Consider the following 22116-nt stretch of genomic DNA (forward strand, 5'->3'; position numbering starts at 1 on the left):
AGATGAATGTGCTGTACCCTATATCTTGAGGCGAATTGATTAGTGATGAGTTCCTATGTTGTATGACCGAGGGGCATCGTGACAGGGCTGCCTCGTTAACGGACTTCATAGGGATTGTTTCTATTTAGTTTCTTGAGGTGTAGATTTATGTCCCTAGCCGGTGATTTCTGTAGAAGATAACCGACAACTTCTTGTAAATGCATGATAATTGAGGATAGGATTGGTAGACCATGTTACATTGATAAGTATCACAAAGAAACCAAATATCCTAGAACTTTCATAAGACCTAGTTTCCTGCATTACCTTTCTATTTCTATTTTCTAGTTTTGTTTTAGTTCGTGTAATTCTTGTTCGATTGTTTAGCTAATTCATCTTGAGACATCTTTAGTGATTATAACTAGTCCCTGTGGATACGATATCTTTTTATATTACCGACGATGTATCCGTATACTTGCGGAGACGTAAAATCTCTCCACCCTCTTGTGTAGAAATACTCAATTAACAAGAACGGTTCTAACCAAGTTAGGAGAGGATTTACTAGAAGAACGTCGTCTCAATCAAACCACTTCTTCCCTTGGTCTACTTCTTCCAACGAAACCAACCTAAGAACCATCCTCTAGCTCTTTAGAACTAGACAATCCCTTTATTGTCAAGCACAAAAAGCCTCGAATGGAGGCTTCATATCCAAATTTACCCACATTACCCATCGCCGAGCAAATCCCCATCACTTTAGCCAAGGTTTCTTATGATCGAGGTAAAGAGCCTGAGTCTTCAATGCATAGTCGTTCTCATTTTGCACTCAATATAATGAGGCTTGGCCTCCTTATACCTATGTCTCGTGTGCTTTCTCTAGTTATTCTGATGTATAAAAAAAACGAGCAAATGGGTCTCACTGCCACCTCTATACCCATCCACGTGCACCCCTTTCCTTTTCTTTTTCCCCTTTCTTCTTCTCCCTCTTTCTTCCTTTTTATTCTCCACCTCTTTCTCTTCTCTAGCGGCGACGAACAACAAGACTCTCCCTGTTCTTCTTCTCCAAGCTTGCAACCCCCTTCTCTTTTTCTTTTCTCTTCTCCAACGACAACAAGCTTCTCCTTCCTTGTTGTCCTGCTTCTCAACAGCATTGTCGGAGCTCCTCGAAGTGTGATAGAGCTCTTCGGACCACTAGGAAAGAGGGGAAAACAAAGCCCTAGTTGCTGCCCTCTTTTCTAGCTAAGCACAGCAGCCACCGGAGCTAGCTGTGGCCTTCGACGGAGCTCACCAAGACAACCGGTGAAAAAGGGAAAAGGTTTTTCCTTGCCCCTTCACTATCTTAGCAGCCTTCTTTGTTTTTCAACCATCCCTAACTGCCATAGTTATCTTTCTTCTTCTCCAACAGCAGCCCTAGCTGCTGTCCTTTTCTTGGCAGCACCACCGGAGCTTGCTAGAGCTAGCTGAAACGGCCAGCGACAAAGGGAAAACAACCTTAGTTGTTGCCCTCTTTTTTTTTCTAGCAGCCACATAAAAATCCTTAGAAGGTATACTTTATGCTTTGAGTTAATTGATGTGTAGTTTGGAGGGTTATCTATATTAGAATAGAGATTTCATTTAGGAATGAGAAGTGGTATGCGATAGCGAGATCAAAAATAATGATCTAGTGGCTTCGAGTCGTAGATCATGTTCAAATTTATGTTATGATTTTATTATCATTTTGATTATTGGAGTTATTATATTTTGTAGATACGAGTTCGAGTGGAGCACGATGACCTACCGACACTCGAAGATTTTGATGTAAATAAAGTGGGTACATCTCTCTCTGACTTTTATATATTTATCCTTGTGCATGAATAAAGTAATAATGAAATTATATATATTTGTATAATTATTTTTAAAAGGGAATTAAAAATGATATTTAAAATAGTGCAATGGGTATTAAATAATTAAATTATTAGGGAATAAATAGTTGATATTATTTCTGGTTCACATGTAAATTTATACTGGGATTTATATGGGAAGGGTGGTTTTTAAAATTAAAGAAATATTCTGAATTACTCTTCTATTAATACCTGCCTTTTTGACTTACTTGATCTTCTATACTCCATGCTTTTGATATTTCATCTGTCGATGCTTGTAGCTTTTTATATGTGAACCCTAGTATGATAAATTAAAAGACTTGATACGAAAATGTTAACTTAATTGACCATTTGATATGAAAAGTGAATAATTATGATAAATGGAAAAAATGGAATCCTTAAAGTGAAATAAGAAAGATGGTAAATGAAGAATATTAAAAAGTGAAGACCATGAGCCTAGCTTTGTACCACAACTTTATACTAGAGTACTGGACCGCCCACATGTTATTATGGTAGCGCAGTGGCTCGCGGTCCAGAGTACTTGACCGTACACCCGATTCATGGTGGCGTGATGTAGCCCTCGATCAGTGTTTATTATGTCTTCCACCGGTGAGGGCTGACAGCTCGTACGTCAGATGACGTATGCGACAATTTTATACTCTGAGGAGCCTTTTAGCCTATCCATGTGATATTACACTCTGATGATATTGGCTCCAGTGATTCACTTTTTAGTTGATTTATCAGATTTAGACTATGGATATACATATCGTTATTACCATGATAACTTGTATACCAATTGATTAAATAATAAGATTGAAGAATTGATTTTAATTGATGATGACAAATGATGATAAGGTGAATATCCTAAACTGTAATATAAAAATTTTACCTGATTATAGATAATGAGAAGATGATTATGTTGGTTGCTACTCGGAATACTGTCCTAGTTCCCCTGTACAAAACTTTTGTACAAGTACAGAACTTTCTTAGCTACCCATGTGCTCTACTGAAGTCCAAACTTGGATTGTAAACGATGCTTAACATTATTAATCCAAGTTGTCCTTCAAAAGTTAAATTTCGATTGTGAACGAAACTTAACATTCTTACTCCAAATTTAACCGATGTGTTCTTCTTAAGTTAAACCATATTTCAGAAGTTGATCAAATATCTATTTCAAGGATCGGCTTCCAGGTCAAACGTGGCGAGACTCTAGGCCTTCTTGGGTATGAGATCATCCACCACTGCCTAGACAAAACCTTTCAAAGAAATCAGATATTTAAACTTCTCACAGTAAACTAGGTTTAACTACAGAGACCTCAATAGAAGCACAATATCGAAACATGAAATCAAAACAAAAATCGATAACAAAAACGATAACTAAAACTGTTAACCACTTGTGTTTGGTTTTTCAAGATCTATACAAAAGATGAACTAGTTATGATGCGGAAACTAATAACTAGTTATACCTTTTTAGCTTATAAACCTCTTGATTTTCTATTGTATTCCTCTCCTTCTCTTGGACGTCGTGTGGGCAACGATCTTCCAAGATGAAATCCACTCAAGCTTCTTCCAAGGCTTCCAAGATTCCTCCAAGGGATGCTAGGCAAGAGAGCTTCCTTCTCTTTTTCTTCTCCTTCAAGCAACCGACCACCAAGAGATCTCCCACAATTGATGCCGCCGACCTCCAAGAGAGAAAACAAAAGGAGAGAAGAGAAAGAACAAGGGTCGGCCACCAAGGAAGAATAGAGAGGAATAAAAGATATGTTATGAGGTGAGGCCCCCCCCCCCCCCTTTATAATCCTTGGTCTTGCCAAATAAGGAAAGTTTTAAAAATAATTAAAACTTCCTTATATTCCTTGCCAATGACTAAAAAGGAAAGTTTTAAAATAAAAATTAAAACTTCCTTTTCTTCTTGTCATGGTCGACCACCTGCTTGTGCTCCAAACAAGGAATGTTTTAAACACAAAATTAAAACTTCCTTATTTGTTTCTGATAAGAAATTTTAATTAAAAAATTTCTCTTTTTAAATCCCATGTTAGTTATAAAAGGAAAATTTTATAAATTAAAATCTCTTTTTTAAAACATGTGGATGGTTACCTAAAAGGAAAATTTTATCAAAAATTAAAATATTTCTTTTAACTACAAATAAAGAAAGATATCAAACCTTTCTCTTAATCCTTTGTAGAAAACTATAAAAGGAAAGATTTAAAATTTTTAAAACTCTCTTTTAAAACCATGGCTTCCACAAAAGGATTGATTTTAAAAAATAAAAACACCCTTTTATTTTTAATGTGGTCGGCCACAACTTGGCTTGGCCAGCCCTAGCTTTGGCTCCAAGCTTGGCTTGGCCGACCACCCTAAGATGGGTAAGAGGCTTTACTCTAAGTGGATATAAGACTTTATAAATAAGAGGCTACAATAGGGACATAGAGGAGGAATTGGTTTTGGTCTCCGGATGAGCTTGAGCTTCCCGTGTTCGCCCCGAACACCCAACTTAAGTACATCAATAATATCTCATTCCACTAAAGAGTTATTATTGCACTACCGCACCAATCCCATATTACAATATGGGATCCTTATTATTATGAGTGTGTTAGTCTCCCTGTGTTTAAGATATTGAATACCCACTAATTAAATGAGTTACTGACAACTCACTTAATTAATATCTAGCTCCAAGAGTAGTACCACTCAACCTTATTGTCATGTCAGACTAAGTCCACTTGTAGGGTTTATATGACAATTCTTATGAGCTCCTCAAGGGGACATCATCAACCTAGATTACTAGGACACAGTTTCATTCTATAATCAACAACACACCATATAAATAATATCATTTCCCAACTTATCGGGCCTATTGATTTAACGAAATAAATCACACCCTTTGATAAATTAAAGAAATAAATATTAAGTATACGTGTTTGTTATTATATCATGATTAAGAGTACACACTTCTATAATAACAGAGGTATTGTTCTTTTATATAGTCAGTATAAAAAGAAACTACCTCAATTGGTCCTGCTCAATACACTCATAGTGTACTAGTGTAATTTTATAGTCAACATGAACTAATACCAAATTACACTACAACCACTCCAATGGTTTGTCCCATTCCATCTTGGTTGTGAGCTACTATTTATAATTTATAAGGAACTGATAACATGATCTTCTGTGTGTCTCCTCACACCATGTTATCTACAATATAAATTAAATGGACAACTACACTTAGCATAAATGTAGACATTTGACCAATGTGATTCTTATTTTAAAATAATTATTTTTACAAAAAGCTAGACTTTTAGTATACACTCTAACAATCTCCCACTTATACTAAAAGACTATGCTGTCATATATGCTGCCATACATCTGATTTCCATCCCCTCAACATGCCGATCAAAAGCTTTCGCCGGAAGAGCCTTAGTGAAAGGATCCAGGTTATCTCCTGATGCAATCTAGGAGACAACAACTTCTCCTCATTATACGATGTCTCGTATTGGGTGGTACTTACGCTCTATGTGTTTACTTGCCTTATGGGCTTGTGGTTCCTTCGAGTTTGCTACTGCACCAAATAATTTTGGGCAAACCAGGAATCACATCTAAGTCCATCATGAAGTTACTGAGCCATTCAGCTTTTATGGCTGCCACAGAGGCTGCCACAGACTTAGTTTCCATGGTGGAGTCTGCTTAACACTCCTCCATTGTTATGGCCCCACCTCCTACAGTAAACACAAAACCCCGAGGTCGACTTACTATTGTTCCTATCAGTCCCAATCCGTGTAACCCACAGGGAGCAAATTATCTGCCTTACAGTAATCCAATGTCCCGGTCCTGGGTTACTTTGATATCTACTAACCATGCCCTCGGCAAAATAGATATTCGGTCTCGTGCATAACATAACATACATTAGGCTTCCTACAGCTGAAGCATAAGGAACTACCTTCATTTCTTCTATCTCTTTTGATGTCTTCGAAGACATCTCTTTAGATAAAGATACTCCATGCCTAAAAGGTAGAAAACCTTTCTTGGAGTCTTGCATGCTAAAACGAGCTAGGATCGTATCGATTTATGAAACTTGGGATAAACACAACATTCTTTTCTTACGATCCGTTATTACTTTGATCCCGAAAATATGTGCACATTCTCCCAAGTCCTTCATATTGAATTGCTTGGATAACCATACCCTTACTTCCGACAACACTTTGATATTATTACCAACTATCAAAATGTCATCTACGTATAGTACAAGAAATACCATCACGTTTCTATCACACTTCTTGTATACACAAGACTCATCCAGACACTGAATAAATCTATAAGACTGGATTACTTCATTAAACCGGATGTTCCAAGATCTTGAAGCTTGCTTTAGTCCATAAATAGATCGATTAAGCTTACATACAAGATGCTCTTTGTCCTTTGTAATGAACCCCTCTGGTTGCTTCATATGGATGTTTTTTTTCAAGACTTCCGTTAAGGAAAGCTATCTTGACATCTATTTACCAAACCTCATAATCCATATGAGCAGTAATAGATAAGAGTATCCGGATAGACTTAAGCATAGCTACTGGCGAAAAAGTATCCTCATAATAGATTCCCTCTTTCTGAGTATACCCCTTTGCAACAAACCTTGCTTTGAAGGTTTCCTCCTTCCCGTCTGTCCCTCTTTTTCTTTTGTAGATCCATTTACATCCAATAGCTTTTACACTATTTGATGGTTCTACTAGCTCCCATACATTGTTAGAATACATAGATTCTATTTCTGAATTCATTGCTCTTTGCCAAGATGTTGCATCTTTATCTTGGAGTGCTTCGTCATATATTCAGGGATCAGGTTCATGTTTTCCTGGATCAAGTCTGAAGACTCTCCCAAAAACATGAATCTTTCAGGTTGCCTCACAACTCTCCCACTACGACGAGGCACTGTCTGTAGTTGTGTATCATTTGTGATACGTGTTACAGTTTCTTGTGATATTTCATCTTGCACTGTTGGTACTAAAGTAGACATGTCCTCTCTCATTTCTTCTAGAACAATTTCACTCATGGGCTTGTGGTTTATTACATAGTCCTCTTCTAAAAATTGGGCGTTCGTGCTAACAATGACCTTCTGATCTTTATGACTATAAAATAAACCACCTTTCATTCTTTTGGGATAACCTATAAACAGGCAAATTTCTGTACAAGATTCCAACTTATCAACATCTTCCTTCAGCACATGTGTTGGACTACCTCATATCCAAATATGACTTAGACTAGGCTTACGCCCATTCCACAATTCCATGGGAGTAGAGGGTACTGATTTAGAAAGTACCAAGTTCAAAATATACACTGTCGTTTCTAAAGCATATCCCCAGAATGAATTTGGTAATTCTGAATAACTCATCATCGATCTAACCATTTCCATAAGAGTTATATTCCTTCGTTCTGCCACACCATTCTGTTGGGGTGTACCAGGTGCAGTCAATTGGGATTGAATCCCAACCTCCGATAAGTAATTCCTAAACTTTCCTGAGAGGTCTTTGCCACCACGATTAGACTGTAGTATCTTGATACTTTTACCATGACGTTTCTCTACATCAGCCTTGTACTCTTTGAACTTATCAAAGCAGTTAGACTTGCGGCACATCAAGTAAATGCACCCATATCTCGAATAATCATCTATAAAAGAGATAAAATATTCGAAACCACCTCTCGCCTGGATAGTCATAGGTCCACACTGTTGGAATGTATACTAAAAGCTTAGCTTTTTGTATAAACATTTATTTAGAAATAAGAATCACATTGGTCAAATGTCTACATTTATGCTAAGTGTAGTTGTCCATTTAATTTATATTGTAGATAAGATGGTGTGAGGAGACACACAGAAGTTCATGTTATCAGTTCCTTATAAATTATAAACAGTTGCTCACAACCAAGATGGAATGAGACAAACCATTGGAGTGGTTGTAGTGTAATTAGGTATTAGTTTATCTTGACTAATAAATTCTACTAGTACACTATGAGTGTATCGAGCAGGATCATTTGAGGTAGTTCCTTTTTATACTGACTCTTTAAAAAGAACAAGACCTTTGTTATTGTGGAAGTGTGTACTTTTAATCATGATATAATAATAATCACGTATACTTAATATTTATTTCTTTAATTTATCAAAGAGTGCGATTTAGTTCAATAAATCAATAGGCTCGATAAATTAGAAAATGATATTATTTATATGGTGTGTTGTTGATTATAGAATAGAAACTGTGTCCTAGTAATCTAGGTTGATGATGTCCCCTTGAGGAGCTCATAAGGATTGTCATGTAAACCCTGCAGGTGGACTTAGTCCGACATGACAATAAGGTTGAGTGGTACTACTCTTGGAGTTAGATATTAATTAAGTGAGTTGTCAGTAACTCATTTAATTAGTGGACATTTGATATCTTAAACACAGGGAGATTAACACACTCATGATAAGAAGGAGCTCATATAGTAATATGGGATTGGTGTGGTAGTTCAATAATAACTCTTTAGTGGTATGAGTTATTATTGATGAACTTGAGTTGGGTGTTCGGGGCGAACACGGGAAGCTCAAGTTCATCAGGAGACCAAACCCTTAATTATAAAGTCTTATATCCATCTAAAGCCCACCTTCTTACCCATCCTTAGGTGGTCGGCCAAGCCAAGCTTTGAGCCCAAGCAAGGGCCGGTCAAACCAAGCCTTGGATGGGATTAAGATGTGGCCGACCTAGCTTGGAGCCCAAGCTTAGGTGGCCGGCCATATAAAAAAAAAGGGAGTTTATTTTTAAAATCTTTCCTTATTTGGAAGCCATGATTTTAAAAGAGAGTTTTAAAAATTAAATCTTTCCTTTTATAGTTTCTATAAAGGATTAAGAGAAAGATTTGATATCTTTCCTTATTTGTAGTTAAAAGGAAGATTTTAATTTTTGGAGAAAACTTTCCTTAATTGTAATCATCCACATGTTTTAAAAGAGAGATTTTAATTTATAAAAGTTTCCTTTTATAACCAATTATGAAGGGAATTTAAAAGAGAAAGTTTTATTTTAAAAATTTCCGGAAACAAATAAGGAAGTTTTAATTTTATATTTAAAACTTGCCTTGTTTAGTGCACATGATGTGGCTGGCCATTGAAAGATTAAAAAGAAGTTTTAATTAAATTTTCCTTTTTAGTCATTGGCAAGAAAAATAAGGAAGTTTTAATTATGTTTAAAACTTTCCTTATTTGCCATGACCAAGGATTATAAAAGAGAGAGAGGGGTTGCCCCATGAGATAACACATCTATTATTCCTCTCCTCTCTTCCTTGGTGGTGGCCGGCCCTCTTCTTCCCCTATTCTTCTTCCTTGGTGGCCGACGGCATCTCATCTCTAGGAGTTCACTACAAGAATTTTTGCATTCAACAACACCCAATAGACAACGCTTTTTAATAAAAACGTTGTCGTTCTTTGTTTTACAACGCTTTTAGTGAAAAGCGTTGTCTATGGTATTTACTTTTTACTAAAGACAACGGTTTTTAATGAAGTGTTGTCTTTAGTGTTGTTGTTTATGGTCAAAGACAACATTTTTTTAAAAAACGTTTTTTAAAGTGTTGTGTATGTTTCCCCTAAACTCACTTAAAATAAATTCGCAGCCCTCGCTTTGCTAAACTCTAAACCCTCAACGCGCGCGCGCCTTCTCCTCTCCACGAGCGCCTTCTCCTCTCCTTGCCGCGTGATCTCCTCTGAACCCTAATCTCGACCCAAACTCCTCACGCAAAACTCCTCACGCCGGCCCAACTCCTCCAAGTCGAGATCCCTAATCTCGCATTTCCCCATCTCCTCAATCAAAGTCAGCTTACCCTTCCTAATCTTCTCACGGCGGAGCCGACGGAGCCGAGATCCCTCAATTTCTTCTACTATCCGACGGAGCCGTAGCACTGCCACGCGGTTCTTCGATCCGGCTCCTCGATATCTTTGCTCTTGCCCTCACTGTTCCTCCCTCTCTCTGCTCTTCCTTACCTTCACTGCTCGTTCTCGACTTCGCTCTCTCATCCCTTCGTAATGGCGTCTCCACGAGTGCCTTCTCCTCTCCTTCTCCTCTCCACGAGCGCCTTCTCCTCTCCACGAGCGCCTTCTCCTCTCCTTGCCGCGTGATCTCCTCTGAACCCTAATCTCGACCCAAACTCCTCACGCCGGCCCAACTCCTCCAAGTCGAGATCCCTAATCTCGCATTTCCCCATCTCCTCAATCAAAGTCAGCTTACCCTTCCTAATCTTCTCACGGCTCCTCAACTCCTCTGAACCCTTCGATCTTAGTTCCTTCCTCGCAGAGCAGATTCGAGAGTAGGAGGAACGGAAGAAAGAAAGGTAAAATTTCTTCCATCCCTCTAGAATAAGATTTTGTTTATTTTTGATTATTTTCCGAACTAGCCATTTTGCCGGATTCATACTGCATCAATTTTCCCCCTCCCCTGATTGTATTTTCTCATGATTTAATCTGGAATTTTTAAACGTTTAGCTATAGACTTTGGCAGTAGGTATTAATCCTTAAAAATAGCATGAAGCATATAACATGCTATCCTTTTTTCTCAAATTCAGTGTGAAGCTGTTGGCCAAGTTGCAGATATTATTCACATTCCAGCCTTTCTTTGTCGTCAGGTATAATGTGCAGCTTGAAATTAATCAATCTCTAGTGTTATTCTACTATTATTTTTATTGTGTACCCTTAATGCGCAGAGAATATCTCTCATTTTTATTGTATCTAAAACTTGTGTTCTGCATTATCTCATCTTAATTCTGGGTAGTGACTTGTGCCTACTCAGTTTGTTGAATTTATATCAACTACTATTGTTATATTTATGTCACTTGCCTTCTAAGAGCTTAATGGCTTAAGTATGATTTAATACATCATGCACTATTGCATTGAGTTGCTTATGTTGATGTCCCTTTGAGGAAGTTGCAGATTCTCAAGTGCTAAAGAAACAAAGTTGCTTATTATAAGTTATAATTCAAGCATTTTCCTGGAATGGTTTCATTTTTCAACTAAAGGTTAACATGTTTCAATAGAGAATATGTTTTGGTGAATGCTCCAATATTATATGACTCTACAATTTATACCAAGGCAAAAGTACCTAACTACCTATACGTAGACTCTAACAAACATGTACATATGGATAATATAGATAACTAGGTTATCTCCCCAAGTGAGAAAATTGCTATTGGGATTGCATTTTGATGAGAAACCTGTATGGTCAAAAATTTTCAGGTAGAAATACAATTTTGATTAATTGTTTAAATATTTTGTTATAGTTTCACACTATTGTTTGTGTTAATATTTTTAGGTATTAGCTCATTGTTGATTGATTAGTTATAAAGAATGGACAAAGATTGGATGTCAAAGGATAGACTATCACGTGAATATGAGAATGGAGTTGAGTCTTTCTTGCAATTTGCAATGGAAAACACTAATGATCCGAATATGGGAATATCTTGCCCATGTGCAAAATGTGGCAATCTAAAGAAGAAAAATATACAAACTATCAGGGCACATCTGTATTGTAACGGTATAGATATGACATATCATACATGGATATGGCACGGCGAAAGATCTACGATAGGGATTTCACAAAATGAAAGTGACCAAGTAGGGCCAAATGAATATGTTCGTGAGGAACCAATAAATATGGTTCATGATGCATATGATAGTTATGCGGAGAACCCAAACCAATCCAATAAGCTTCTTGAAGATGCCGAGACACCTTTATATCCGGATGCACTAAATTTACAAGGTTATCTGCAATTGTGAAATTATTCAACTTGAAGGCCAAATATAGTTGGAGTGATAAAAGTTTCACCGACGTACTCAGTTTGTTAGGAGAAATACTTCCAGATGACAATAAATTGCCTTTATCTCTGTATGATGCAAAGAAAAGCTTATCTGCATTAGGGATGGATTATGTAAAAATTCACGCTTGTCCTAATGATTGTATCTTATACCGGAAGGAGTATGAGGATTTAACTAATTGCCCTACTTGCGGGATGTCAAGGTGGAAGTTGGGAAAAAAAATATTATAAATGAAGGAATTCCTGCCAAGGTTTTGTGGTACTTCCCCCCTATTCCAAGATTTCAAAGAATGTTTCGGAATAAAGAGATATCTAAGGAGTTGACTTGGCATGCCGAAAAAAGACTTTGTGATGGATATTTACGCCATCCAGCTGATACACCTTCTTGGAAAATAGTTGATCGCAAATGGCCAGATTTTGGTATTGAGGCAAGAAATCTCAGATTGGCTATATCAGCTGATGGGATGAATCCTCATGGTTTAATGAGTTCTGCATATAGTTGTTGGCCAGTTTTAATGATTACTTATAATCTTCCTCCATGGTTGTGTATGAAGAGAAAATTTATGATGCTCACATTGTTAATTTCTGGTCCCAAACAGCCGGGAAATGATATTGATGTTTACTTAGCACCTCTAATTGATGACTTAAAATGCTTATGGGATATAGGTGTCGAAGCATATGATGCATATCGCCAAGAAACTTTTATGCTTAGGGCTATCTTATTATGGACGATCAATGATTTTCCTGCATATAGGAACATGTCAGGATGCATTGTGAAAGGATATCATGCATGTCCTATTTGTGGTGAAGATACCTATTCAACAAGGTTGAAGCATAGTAGGAAAATGTCTTATACAGGTCATAGAAGGTTTCTACCTGCAACTCATCCTTATCGAAGGCAACGAAAGGCATTTAATGGGAACCAAGAATTTAACCCTGCTCCAAAACCATTAAGTGGCGATGAAGTTTTTGAAAGAGTTGAAAGAATTAATTGTCATTGGGGAAAAATGAGTAGAAAGTCTCAGTCGAATGATGATGTAAAATCATGCTGGAAAAAAAAATCAATTTTCTTTGAACTTCAGTATTGGAAACATCTATACATTCGACATGTTCTTGATGTGATGCACATTGAAAAGAATATTTATGAAAGTCTTATCGGAACGTTACTTGATATTCCAGGAAAAACAAAGGATGGAGTAGCATCGAGATTAGACCTTTTGGAAATGAATGTGGATGATTTGGCACCAAGGATGGGGAGAAGAAAATATTTTTGCCAGCACTGTTATACACTTAGTAAGGATGAGAAAAGGAAAATTTTGAATTCTTTGTTTGGAATACAACTTCCATCATGTTACTCATCTAATGTTAAAAACCTCGTGTCGTTGAAGGACTTAAAACTTATTGGCCTTAAGTCACACGACTACCACGCTTTAATGCAACAATTGCTTCCTGTGGCGATACGTGGTGTTTTGCCCAAACATGTTAGAGACACTATCACTCGCTTGTGTTTCTTCTTCAATGTGTTATGTAATAAAGTGATAGATGTTTCAAGGATGGATGATATGCAAAGAGAGATTGTGACAATATTGTGTTTACTTGAAAAGTATTTCCCCCCTTCATTTTTTGATATAATGATTCATTTAAGTGTTCATCTTGTGCGGGAGGTGAAACTGTGTGGACTGGTTTGGTATAGGTATATGTATCCATTTGAAAGATACATGAAGATTTTGAAAGGTTATGTGCGAAATCGCAATCGACCTGAAGGGTGTATAGCTGAATCTTATATTGCTGAAGAGGCTGTTGAATTTTGCTCAGACTATCTGTCTAGTGTGCACACAATTGGGATCCCATCAAGTCATCGACAAATAGAACTTACTAAGCCTTTATCAGGTGTAGTAGTCTACTCCACTACTCACGATGAGTTGACGCAAGCACATCGTTATGTATTGGCAAATGATGCTGAGATTGATCTCTATATCGAGTAATGTATCTAACTTATTAATATTTTAATGTGGTTTGCTTACATTCTGTTGGTTTATTTATACCAAATAATTTGATTAGGGAACACATGACGTATTTGAATGCAAGATTTCCTCGTAAGGCTAAGTCCAAGAAGTGGTTACAAGATGAGCATAATCGAACGTTTATTACTTGGTTGCGTGATCGTGTAAGTTTCTTTAGTATTACATATTGGCATACATTCATTTTCATATTTATGCATAATTAAAAATTTATTGCATAAAAAATTTAGGTTGCTGATGTAGTTGACCATTCCACTCATCAAGTTTCAGAAAGATTGATGTGGATAGCTCGTGGGCCTAACAAGCAAGTACTAAAATACTCTAGCTATTTGATTGATGGGGTTACTTATGCTACAAAAGAGCGTGATGCTATACGAGTTGTTCAAAACTCCGGAGTCAGCTTAGTTGCAAAGACAATGCAAGTTGCAAGTGTAAAGGATAAAAATCCTATTGTGTCAGATATGGTTTTTTATGGAGTTATAGAAGAAATATGGGTAGTTGATTACCATAAATTTCAACTTCCAATGTTTAAATGTAATTGGGTGGAGCATAATAACGGCATTAAAGTAGATGATCTTGGTTTCACATTGGTAAACCTCAATAGACTTGGATTCAAATCTGACGCTTTTATCCTGGCAAGCCAAGCAAAGCAAGTATTTTACATTGAAGATCCTGAAGATCCTTTATGGAGTGTTGTACTTGCAACACCAAACAGAGACTACTTTGAATACCTAAAGGGTGAAGAGTTAGAGGACACTGCTATCCACTATCAATGTTTTAGTAGGGGGTTACCATCAATGGATATTGACGGAGAAGATGATAATGAACCACCATGTATTCGTGAAGACTGTGATGGAAGTTGGATTGACAATATTTAATTGCTGAATTTTTGCTTTTGAATATAAGTGTGTAAACAATTTACCTATGAGGATGAATTTGTGGACAATATTAATATGTTATATTCCTCATTTTAATTCGAATCAAATATGTTGTGATGTTATTGCAAGTTTCTTCTTTTATCTTTTATTTTTTTTCATACTGTTGTGAATTTGTTGGTGTAAATATATCATCTTGCTGTGAGTTTATGCATGTTTCTAACTAAACTTATGTTGATCAGTCTAAGTTGTTACAGATCAATGGATTCTACTAGAAAGAGTAAGAGAATAGGGCAACTTGCAAAGTTGGACAAGGGTAAAGAAGTCATTACAGCTGCCCGTGAAGAGAGTTGCGAGGGTGATAAAGTGTTGGATTCCAAAGACACTATCTCCTCAAGAACTTCTAGAGGTCGCACATAGTTGGATAAGATTACAAAGCAAAGAATGCAAGGTATTAGAAATGAGGTGTCATTCAATAATTTTGGACAACCGATAGGACCAGCTGCTGTAGCCATGCAAAGTTACATTGGTGTCTTGGCTCGGCAAAAGGTTAATATTAAATACAAGACATGGAAGCAAGTCCCAATTGCTGTCAAAGAATTAATATGGGAATCAGTCAATGTAAGCAAGTTAGCATGTTTTAACAATTATAATATTTCACTACTAATGATAGATATATTTTATGTTTGTCTTAATTAATCTTATTAATGTTTTCCACTTATTTGATGTACAGTTGATTTATAATGTTGACTCAAAGTGGAAAAAGGGATGTTTGAGGTCTGCAAACAGTAAGTGGAGGCAATACAAGACCCATCTCACCCAAAAATTTATTTTAAGCAAGCGTGACAAACCTGAGGAGTTGAATGAGCCACCTGTTGGCTTTGAAATTACAAGAGAAGATTGGCGTGTGTCATTAGTTTCAAGATTTCATTGTAAGATTCTAAATTTTTCTTTTGAAACTATTCGATCATAATTCATTATGTATTATTCAAATTTGATATGTCGCTTGTTTGAAATAACTAGAAACTCAGTGATCAACAAAAAGAGCGAAGGAAAAAAAATAGATATCCTCATCGACTCTCACGCAAAGGGTATGCACGCTTTGCTGAAGAAATTGTAAGTATTTTTAAAATATATTTCCTCTAAGAACCCTCTAATTGATTCACATTAAATTATTTCACATTTGTTATTTGATTTTTCTTTGTTGTAGGGGACTGAATTATGTGATGATAATGACATCAATAGAGCTATTATGTGGAAGAAAGGACGCGCCAACAAAGGAGGAGAGTTTGAAGGTGAAGATTTGGTGGACACAGTACACAAGATTGTAAGTAAATTTTCATGTTCTTCTGATAATGACTTCAAGAAACCTTGCCGTTTTCGAGAGTAAAGTTGCATGCATGCATACCCTTTGCGTGAGGAAGCCAAGGCAAGCAGTGCAATGAGGAGTTTAACAGCCATTCCTTGCATAGCTTGAATTCTCAGTACTAGAGCATGTATTGAGGAAGTAAATGGTGAATGAATGCATTGAGAGCTTAGAGGTGACGGGTTTATATAGAACAGATGTGGATTTACTAGGTATCTAGGTTTGAAATGTTCTTACTTGGAGAAGAGATCAAGTCAAAAAGTCTATTACATGCAGTGGTTTCCTTTTGCTGCAATCAATTAATGGTGAATGCATTGAGAACTTAGAGGTGATAGCTAGAGTATATATAGAAAAGAGGGAAAGCTGCAATGCGAAGGAGCAAAAGAGGATATTCTTACCAAGGCACTTGAAACTCAGGAATATTCTGGGCGTGTCCAGGGTATCGGAGGTCATATCAACCCAACAATCTATTTCAATGTTGGTAGAACAAGGAAGAAATATGATGTTACCCTAGATATAATCGCTGAGCATAAAAGGGAGCTGAAGGAGGCGAAGATGCAAATTTTAGAACAAGATGTACGCATCCAAAAACTTGAAGCATTAATGCATAAAAGGGGTGCATGGGACAATTCAATTGATGACAAAGGCAGTTGCTCGGTGAAGTTTCATCAGAAGAATATTGAAGAAGATGACGTACAGATTGTGGGTAAAGACGAAGTTTTACAGGTAAAATACAAGTTATAGTGATATTCATTATTATTATAGCATTATAAACTAAATATAATCAACATGTTTTTTTTTTAATATTTTAGGGTCAATCAGTTGCATTGACATTGGAATCTTGCTCAAATATTGCTGCATATGGTACAATTGTTTGTTTGAATGGCATGGAAAAAATGCTTCATGGTATTCCACTCCTTTGCCATATCCAATTCCAAGTGAATGTGAAGTAATTGGTGATGCCATAGGAACTGTTGTGGCTTGGCCTGAACAGCAGATTGTGAAGCAAGATGAGGTATATGAGATATTATATTTCTAATTATATTGTCACTTTATTATTATATTTCTAATTATATTGCCACTTTATTATTATTCAACCTAGCTATCTAACTTGTTTATATTTGAAATTATTAGAAGCCTAGAAGGAAGAAGTTTGAACGAAAAAAATCAAAACCTACTTTGTCAACAAGTGTCCCAAGAGCATTACATATGTTATATTGTTACAGTAAGCATGCTCTAGATGGAGGAAAATGTATATCAATGTGCTTAGATAATGAAGTGTTTGATGAAGATTGTGAACTTTTTCTTGACCTTGAGGACATCAATTCTTTGTATCATTTGGAGTCAATTTCATTGCCTACATATGGTAAGTAAGTTTATTTAAGCAATTTCAGCAACTTTTTCATCACATGTTTGCTTCCCAATTTTAGCAACTTATTATGGTTTATTGTTACAATTTCACCAACTTATTATGAGTGATCATTATTTTTTAATCCACATGATTGTTTTGTTAGTAAATTTTATTATTTAGTATCTAAATATTATTTTCTCAGTTGCAACTGCATTGCTTTACTTATGCTGGGAAATTACTGCATTGCTTTATGTTTGCTGGGAAATTCTAATATCTAGCAAGACAGAAAATCCCTGATTTGAACTGCAAGAAGTTTACTAATATTGTTGTGTGAACAAGTTTACTCTTGAAAAATTCAACTTCTAGTAATTTTCTCATACCATGTTATTCTCATTAAGTTAATAGTTCATCATTTCTATTGAGAGGTTTAATAATATCAATTGATGTGGTACACTTTACATAAATATAGCTCATTCATTTTCAACCGGCCCTTAATGTTTGCCTTCGCCATTTGTTCTTCTAGACAGGAAGTACTTTGCTCATATCTTTTTCTTGTATATTTTTAAGTATCTTAAATGTGCTTGTCCTCAAGAAATAAAAGAATTTGCATGTATACATTTCTGGTATGTTTAATATGCAAGACTATTCATAGTAAGTTCTCATGTATGGATGTTACTATCATCAGCCATAACTTAGTGTTATGAGTGATCATTATTTTTTCCAACTTATTATGAGTGTTTTGTATCTAAATTTTATTATTTAGTATCTAAATATTTTTTTTCTTTGCAATGATAGGTGTCTGTATAAAAAGATGGTGAAAGATACCAAGACAAAGAAATTCAGATTTATGAATCCTCACAAACTCCCATATCTGGCAAAAACGGCACAAGACAAATCAGTTAAGCTTGAAACCCTGAATCAAAGGGCAACTCTTTTAGCAGATAAGCTGACAAGTGCATCAACAGATCAACTAGTGTTAGTGCCATGTAATGTCGGGTAAGCAAGAAGTAAAACATCACTTTCAATTGCTTCCTTTCGATAATTTATTCAATTTTATGATCTAATCCTATGTATTTGCCTAGTTTCCATTGGAATCTTAGTGTTATTGAACCTTACAAGGATGCTATTTACCTGCTGGATTCCCTAAGTTGCCGCATTCGCGATGATGATTCAAAATACGTAATGGAAATGTGAGTTCAGATTTCTTTTAGTAAATATTTATTATAATAAAAATCTTATTTAACAAATATTCTTAACGTATGAAGGGCCTTAAAATTGTTTAATTCAACCAAGGGAAGGAAAGGTAGGAAAAATGTTAAGTGGGAAGTAGTTAAGGTATGTGTACTTTTGTTTAACATATATTGTAATGTGTATAATTTTCATTAACAATTTGACTCTAATTACTATATATAGGCTCCTCAACAACCGGATACGAAACAATGTGGTTTTTTTGTGATGCGATTTATGAGAGAAATTATTGAAGAAGTTGAGACTATTGAGAGAGATTCGCTGCAATCAATAGTAACATTATTTAGCTTATCTCAAATTATTTGACATAAACTATTTAAAATTGCAAAGTGATCAGTGTTGATTATTTTTCCATTAACATAAATTGTGTATGCTCACAGTTCACAAAAATAGGGTACTCTCGTGAACAAATTGATGAGGTTCGGTCCGAGTTGGCGGAGTGCATACAAGATCATATTTATGAATAGGTATGGAATGATAGTTGCCATAATTCTATTTAGATTTAAGTTCATGGAATGGTGGTTTTTTTTGGTGGAATCATAGTTAATGCCAATTTTTTTGATGCAGTGCATAGTTACCAGATCGACCTTGAGCAGTTGACCCCAAAGAAAAGTTGTCACTGAAGTTTAAAAACTTGTGAAAATTTTTAGTGAATGATGATGTTTTGTGAATGATGATGTTTTGGAAAAATTGTCACTTAGGTGAAAGGATGTTTTCTGGATTAATATGCAAGTACAAAGCACTGTATTATATGTTATTCTGTAAAGTTCTGTCAGTGTAAATTATCTAGTTTCTTTATCTAGCTTTTGTTCCACTATTGGGTTTGTTTTTCTAATAATTACTCATGCAGCAAAATACTGAGCAAGAAGCTATAGATCTTATAATCAGGTAAAGTAGAAAAAGTTAACTACTTCATTATGCTTTCATCTTAGTATTTGTATATTTGATTTGTCTTCTTTGAACCAGCTTCAAGTCAAAAAGCCAGATCCTCTAGTCATCTTCGTATCTTTGATCTAAAAAGCTTCTGAAACAAGTCATCTTCTCCAAGCATATATATTGGCCATGTTAAGTGACACTGCTCGTGAGGGGATGCAGTGGGTGGCTGTTCAGAAGACTGCTCGTGAGGGGATGCAGTGGGTTTCAATTGGCAATGAGGTGACATAGTAGGTTTCAACCGACAAAGAGGAACACTTCAGTTTTGTTCTTTTTCGTGTGCCAGTTGGCAGATGGAATGAATTTTTTTTCCCTGTGCCAACCAGCATGGACAAAATTTAAAACTTCGAGGCTTCTAAAGTTGTTGGTCTCTTCCTGATCAATACTTTTAATCTTCCATCTTAACTAAGGTAATATTTCTTCGCCATTTCGTGTTCTGATGTTTGGATTGCTATGGATGGAGAAGTTGTGCAATAATTCAGAGTGATGCCACCGTTGGGATTCGAGGTGATAAGTTGCAAATTTCTAGGCTAACCAAAACAATGTGGGTGCTTCTCATGTGGTGTGGTAGGATGTCTTAAAAAGAATAGGACAGTAAGATGAGTAATTTACTTTTTTTGATTGCTTGATCAGATGGCCTTTGGACAAATGCATAACCATAAAAGATGGATAATTCAGAATATTGGTTATTAGGGAGAAAGGTGATAGAGATCTCATTTACGATGAGCCACACAATCTTTTCAAGAAAAATAAAGTTCTTATGTGCTTTATATTAACTTGGTTTTTCTCTAATGATTTCTATCTGTTTGTATTGCAGGTTCTAAAATATAGTAAGCATTGTAGAGTCTGTGACAAATGCGTTGATGGCTTTGATCATCATTGCAGGGTGAGGGTTTTCTCCATTCACAACCTTATATGTTTTGTTATCTTGTAGTAATATGCAGTATTCATCTTTCCTTGTAGTGGATCAATAACTGCATAGGAAGAAAAAATTACAAAAGGTTCTTCATCCTCATGGTGTTTGCTCTTCTCTTGGTAAGCACAAATATTTCCTACCATTCCAATAGTTGTATTCATTAATCATAGTGATTGACACTATTTTCTTAGTGTAGATTTATCATCTGTGTGCATCAACTTAGAAGATACTATTTTCTTAGTACGTGAAGGACCTGATACATAGAATGCATTTTATGTCAGGTCCTTTTCATTCTGATTGACTATTGATTGGTCTCCATGCTTTGTGCACCTTGGCCCAGCTTATTCTGCAGTGGGCTGTTGGGATGCTTGTGCTGATACTGTGTTTTGTTGAGAGAAGGAGATTTTCTGCTGAAATTGTTTCAAAGCTGGGTAGTAGCTTTTCCTTGGCACCCTTTATCATTGTGGTGGTGAGTACTCAGAAGAGAAAATGAATGAAAATCACACATCATAATGAGGATTTTTCAAGGTTCTGATACTAATTTGATAATGTCTCTATAATGCAGGCTGTGTGCACTTTATTAGCCATGGTTGCTACTCTTCCAGTTGCACAACTTTTCTTCTTCCATATTCTTTTAATAAAAAAGGTACACTACTTTCATATTTCTACTTGTGACACAGCAAACACTACCAGTTACACAGCTCCTACATTTATATAAAACAAACCTATGTATCCAGTCAAATATCTCTATTTCAAGGAATATATCTTTTATATTTTCAAATTCTTTGCATTCATCCATACACTGAGCATTACTGAAACTTATTATCCAACTGAACTATTACAGCTTGTTATTTAACTGATAGATTTTCCATAGTGGAAAACAAATAGTAGAATTTGAACGATATGGTGTTGTTTATTCATCAATTCTGGAGAAAATTGACACTTTAACTAGCTCATGCTACTCTACATGGATGCGCTTACAGGGAATCAGCACCTATGATTACATTATTGCTTTGAGGGAGCAAGATCAGGAGCAGGAGCAACTTGCTGTTGGTGGGCAGCAAAGTCCGCAAATGTCCCAAGTGAGCTCTTTTACTGGACTAAGCAGCACCAGTCCGCAAATGTCCGCAAATGTCGTTGTCTTTTACTTGTATGATACAAATTTAATTTGTGGATCAATATGTATACATTTTGTTTGTATAATATAAGGTTTTATTTATTTGTTAAATAGTCTTATTATAAAAATGATTGTGGTTGTGGATATTCAATTATATGTAAATTTTGAGTATTTTTTATAATTTTTGCTATTTAATTAAGAAAAACACTATTTTTTTATAAATTTAAAAAGACAACGTTTTTAAGTAATAAAAGACAACGCTTAAAAAATAATGTCTTTGAGACCAACCACAACGCTTTTAAAGCGTTGTCTTTGATATGTGCATTTTTACAACAACGTTTTTAAGTAATAAAAGACAACGCTTAAAAAGCGTTGTCTTTGTGACCAACCACAACGCTTTTAAAGCGTTGTCTTTGATATGTGCATTTTTACAACAGCATCTATAACAACGCTTTTTAAGAACGAAAAGACAACGCTTAAAAAGCGTTGTCTTTTTGACCAACCACAACGCTTTTAAAGCGTTGTCTTTGATATGACTTTCTACAACACCATCTACAACATCACTTTTTAAGTACAAACGACAACGCCAAAAAAGCGTTGTTGTTTAGCTTTTTTCTTGTAGTGGTGGCAGTTTTGAACATCGCTAA

The 22116-nt window shown here is 35.8% G+C and overlaps 1 protein-coding gene across 1 annotated transcript; it reads left to right on the forward strand.

Annotated features, from left to right (window-relative positions):
• The first annotated feature begins 19565 nt into the window (after positions 1 to 19565).
• LOC121996995 (probable protein S-acyltransferase 22) lies at positions 19566 to 22116 on the forward strand. Its single transcript, XM_042551202.1, has 7 exons — positions 19566 to 19658; positions 20254 to 20322; positions 20400 to 20471; positions 20693 to 20821; positions 20918 to 20998; positions 21336 to 21475; positions 22092 to 22116. The coding sequence occupies exons 1-7, from the start codon at positions 19566 to 19568 to the stop codon at positions 22114 to 22116; spliced, it is 609 nt and encodes a 202-aa protein (XP_042407136.1).

This window comes from Zingiber officinale, chromosome 1A, assembly GCF_018446385.1.
Source record: "Zingiber officinale cultivar Zhangliang chromosome 1A, Zo_v1.1, whole genome shotgun sequence".
Classification (NCBI taxonomy): Eukaryota; Viridiplantae; Streptophyta; class Magnoliopsida; order Zingiberales; family Zingiberaceae; genus Zingiber; species Zingiber officinale.

What these genes read in the sequence shown, in the direction of transcription:
- LOC121996995 (XM_042551202.1), top strand. Translation starts at nt 19,566, where the DNA reads ATGTTAAGTGACACTGCTCGTGAGGGGATGCAGTGGGTGGCTGTTCAG. An exon ending in CACCCTTTATCATTGTGGTG is followed by an intron (nt 20,822 to 20,917) that starts GTGAGTACTCAG and finishes TCTATAATGCAG; the next exon opens with GCTGTGTGCACTTTATTAGC. An exon ending in AGCAGCACCAGTCCGCAAAT is followed by an intron (nt 21,476 to 22,091) that starts GTCCGCAAATGT and finishes TTTTTCTTGTAG; the next exon opens with TGGTGGCAGTTTTGAACATC.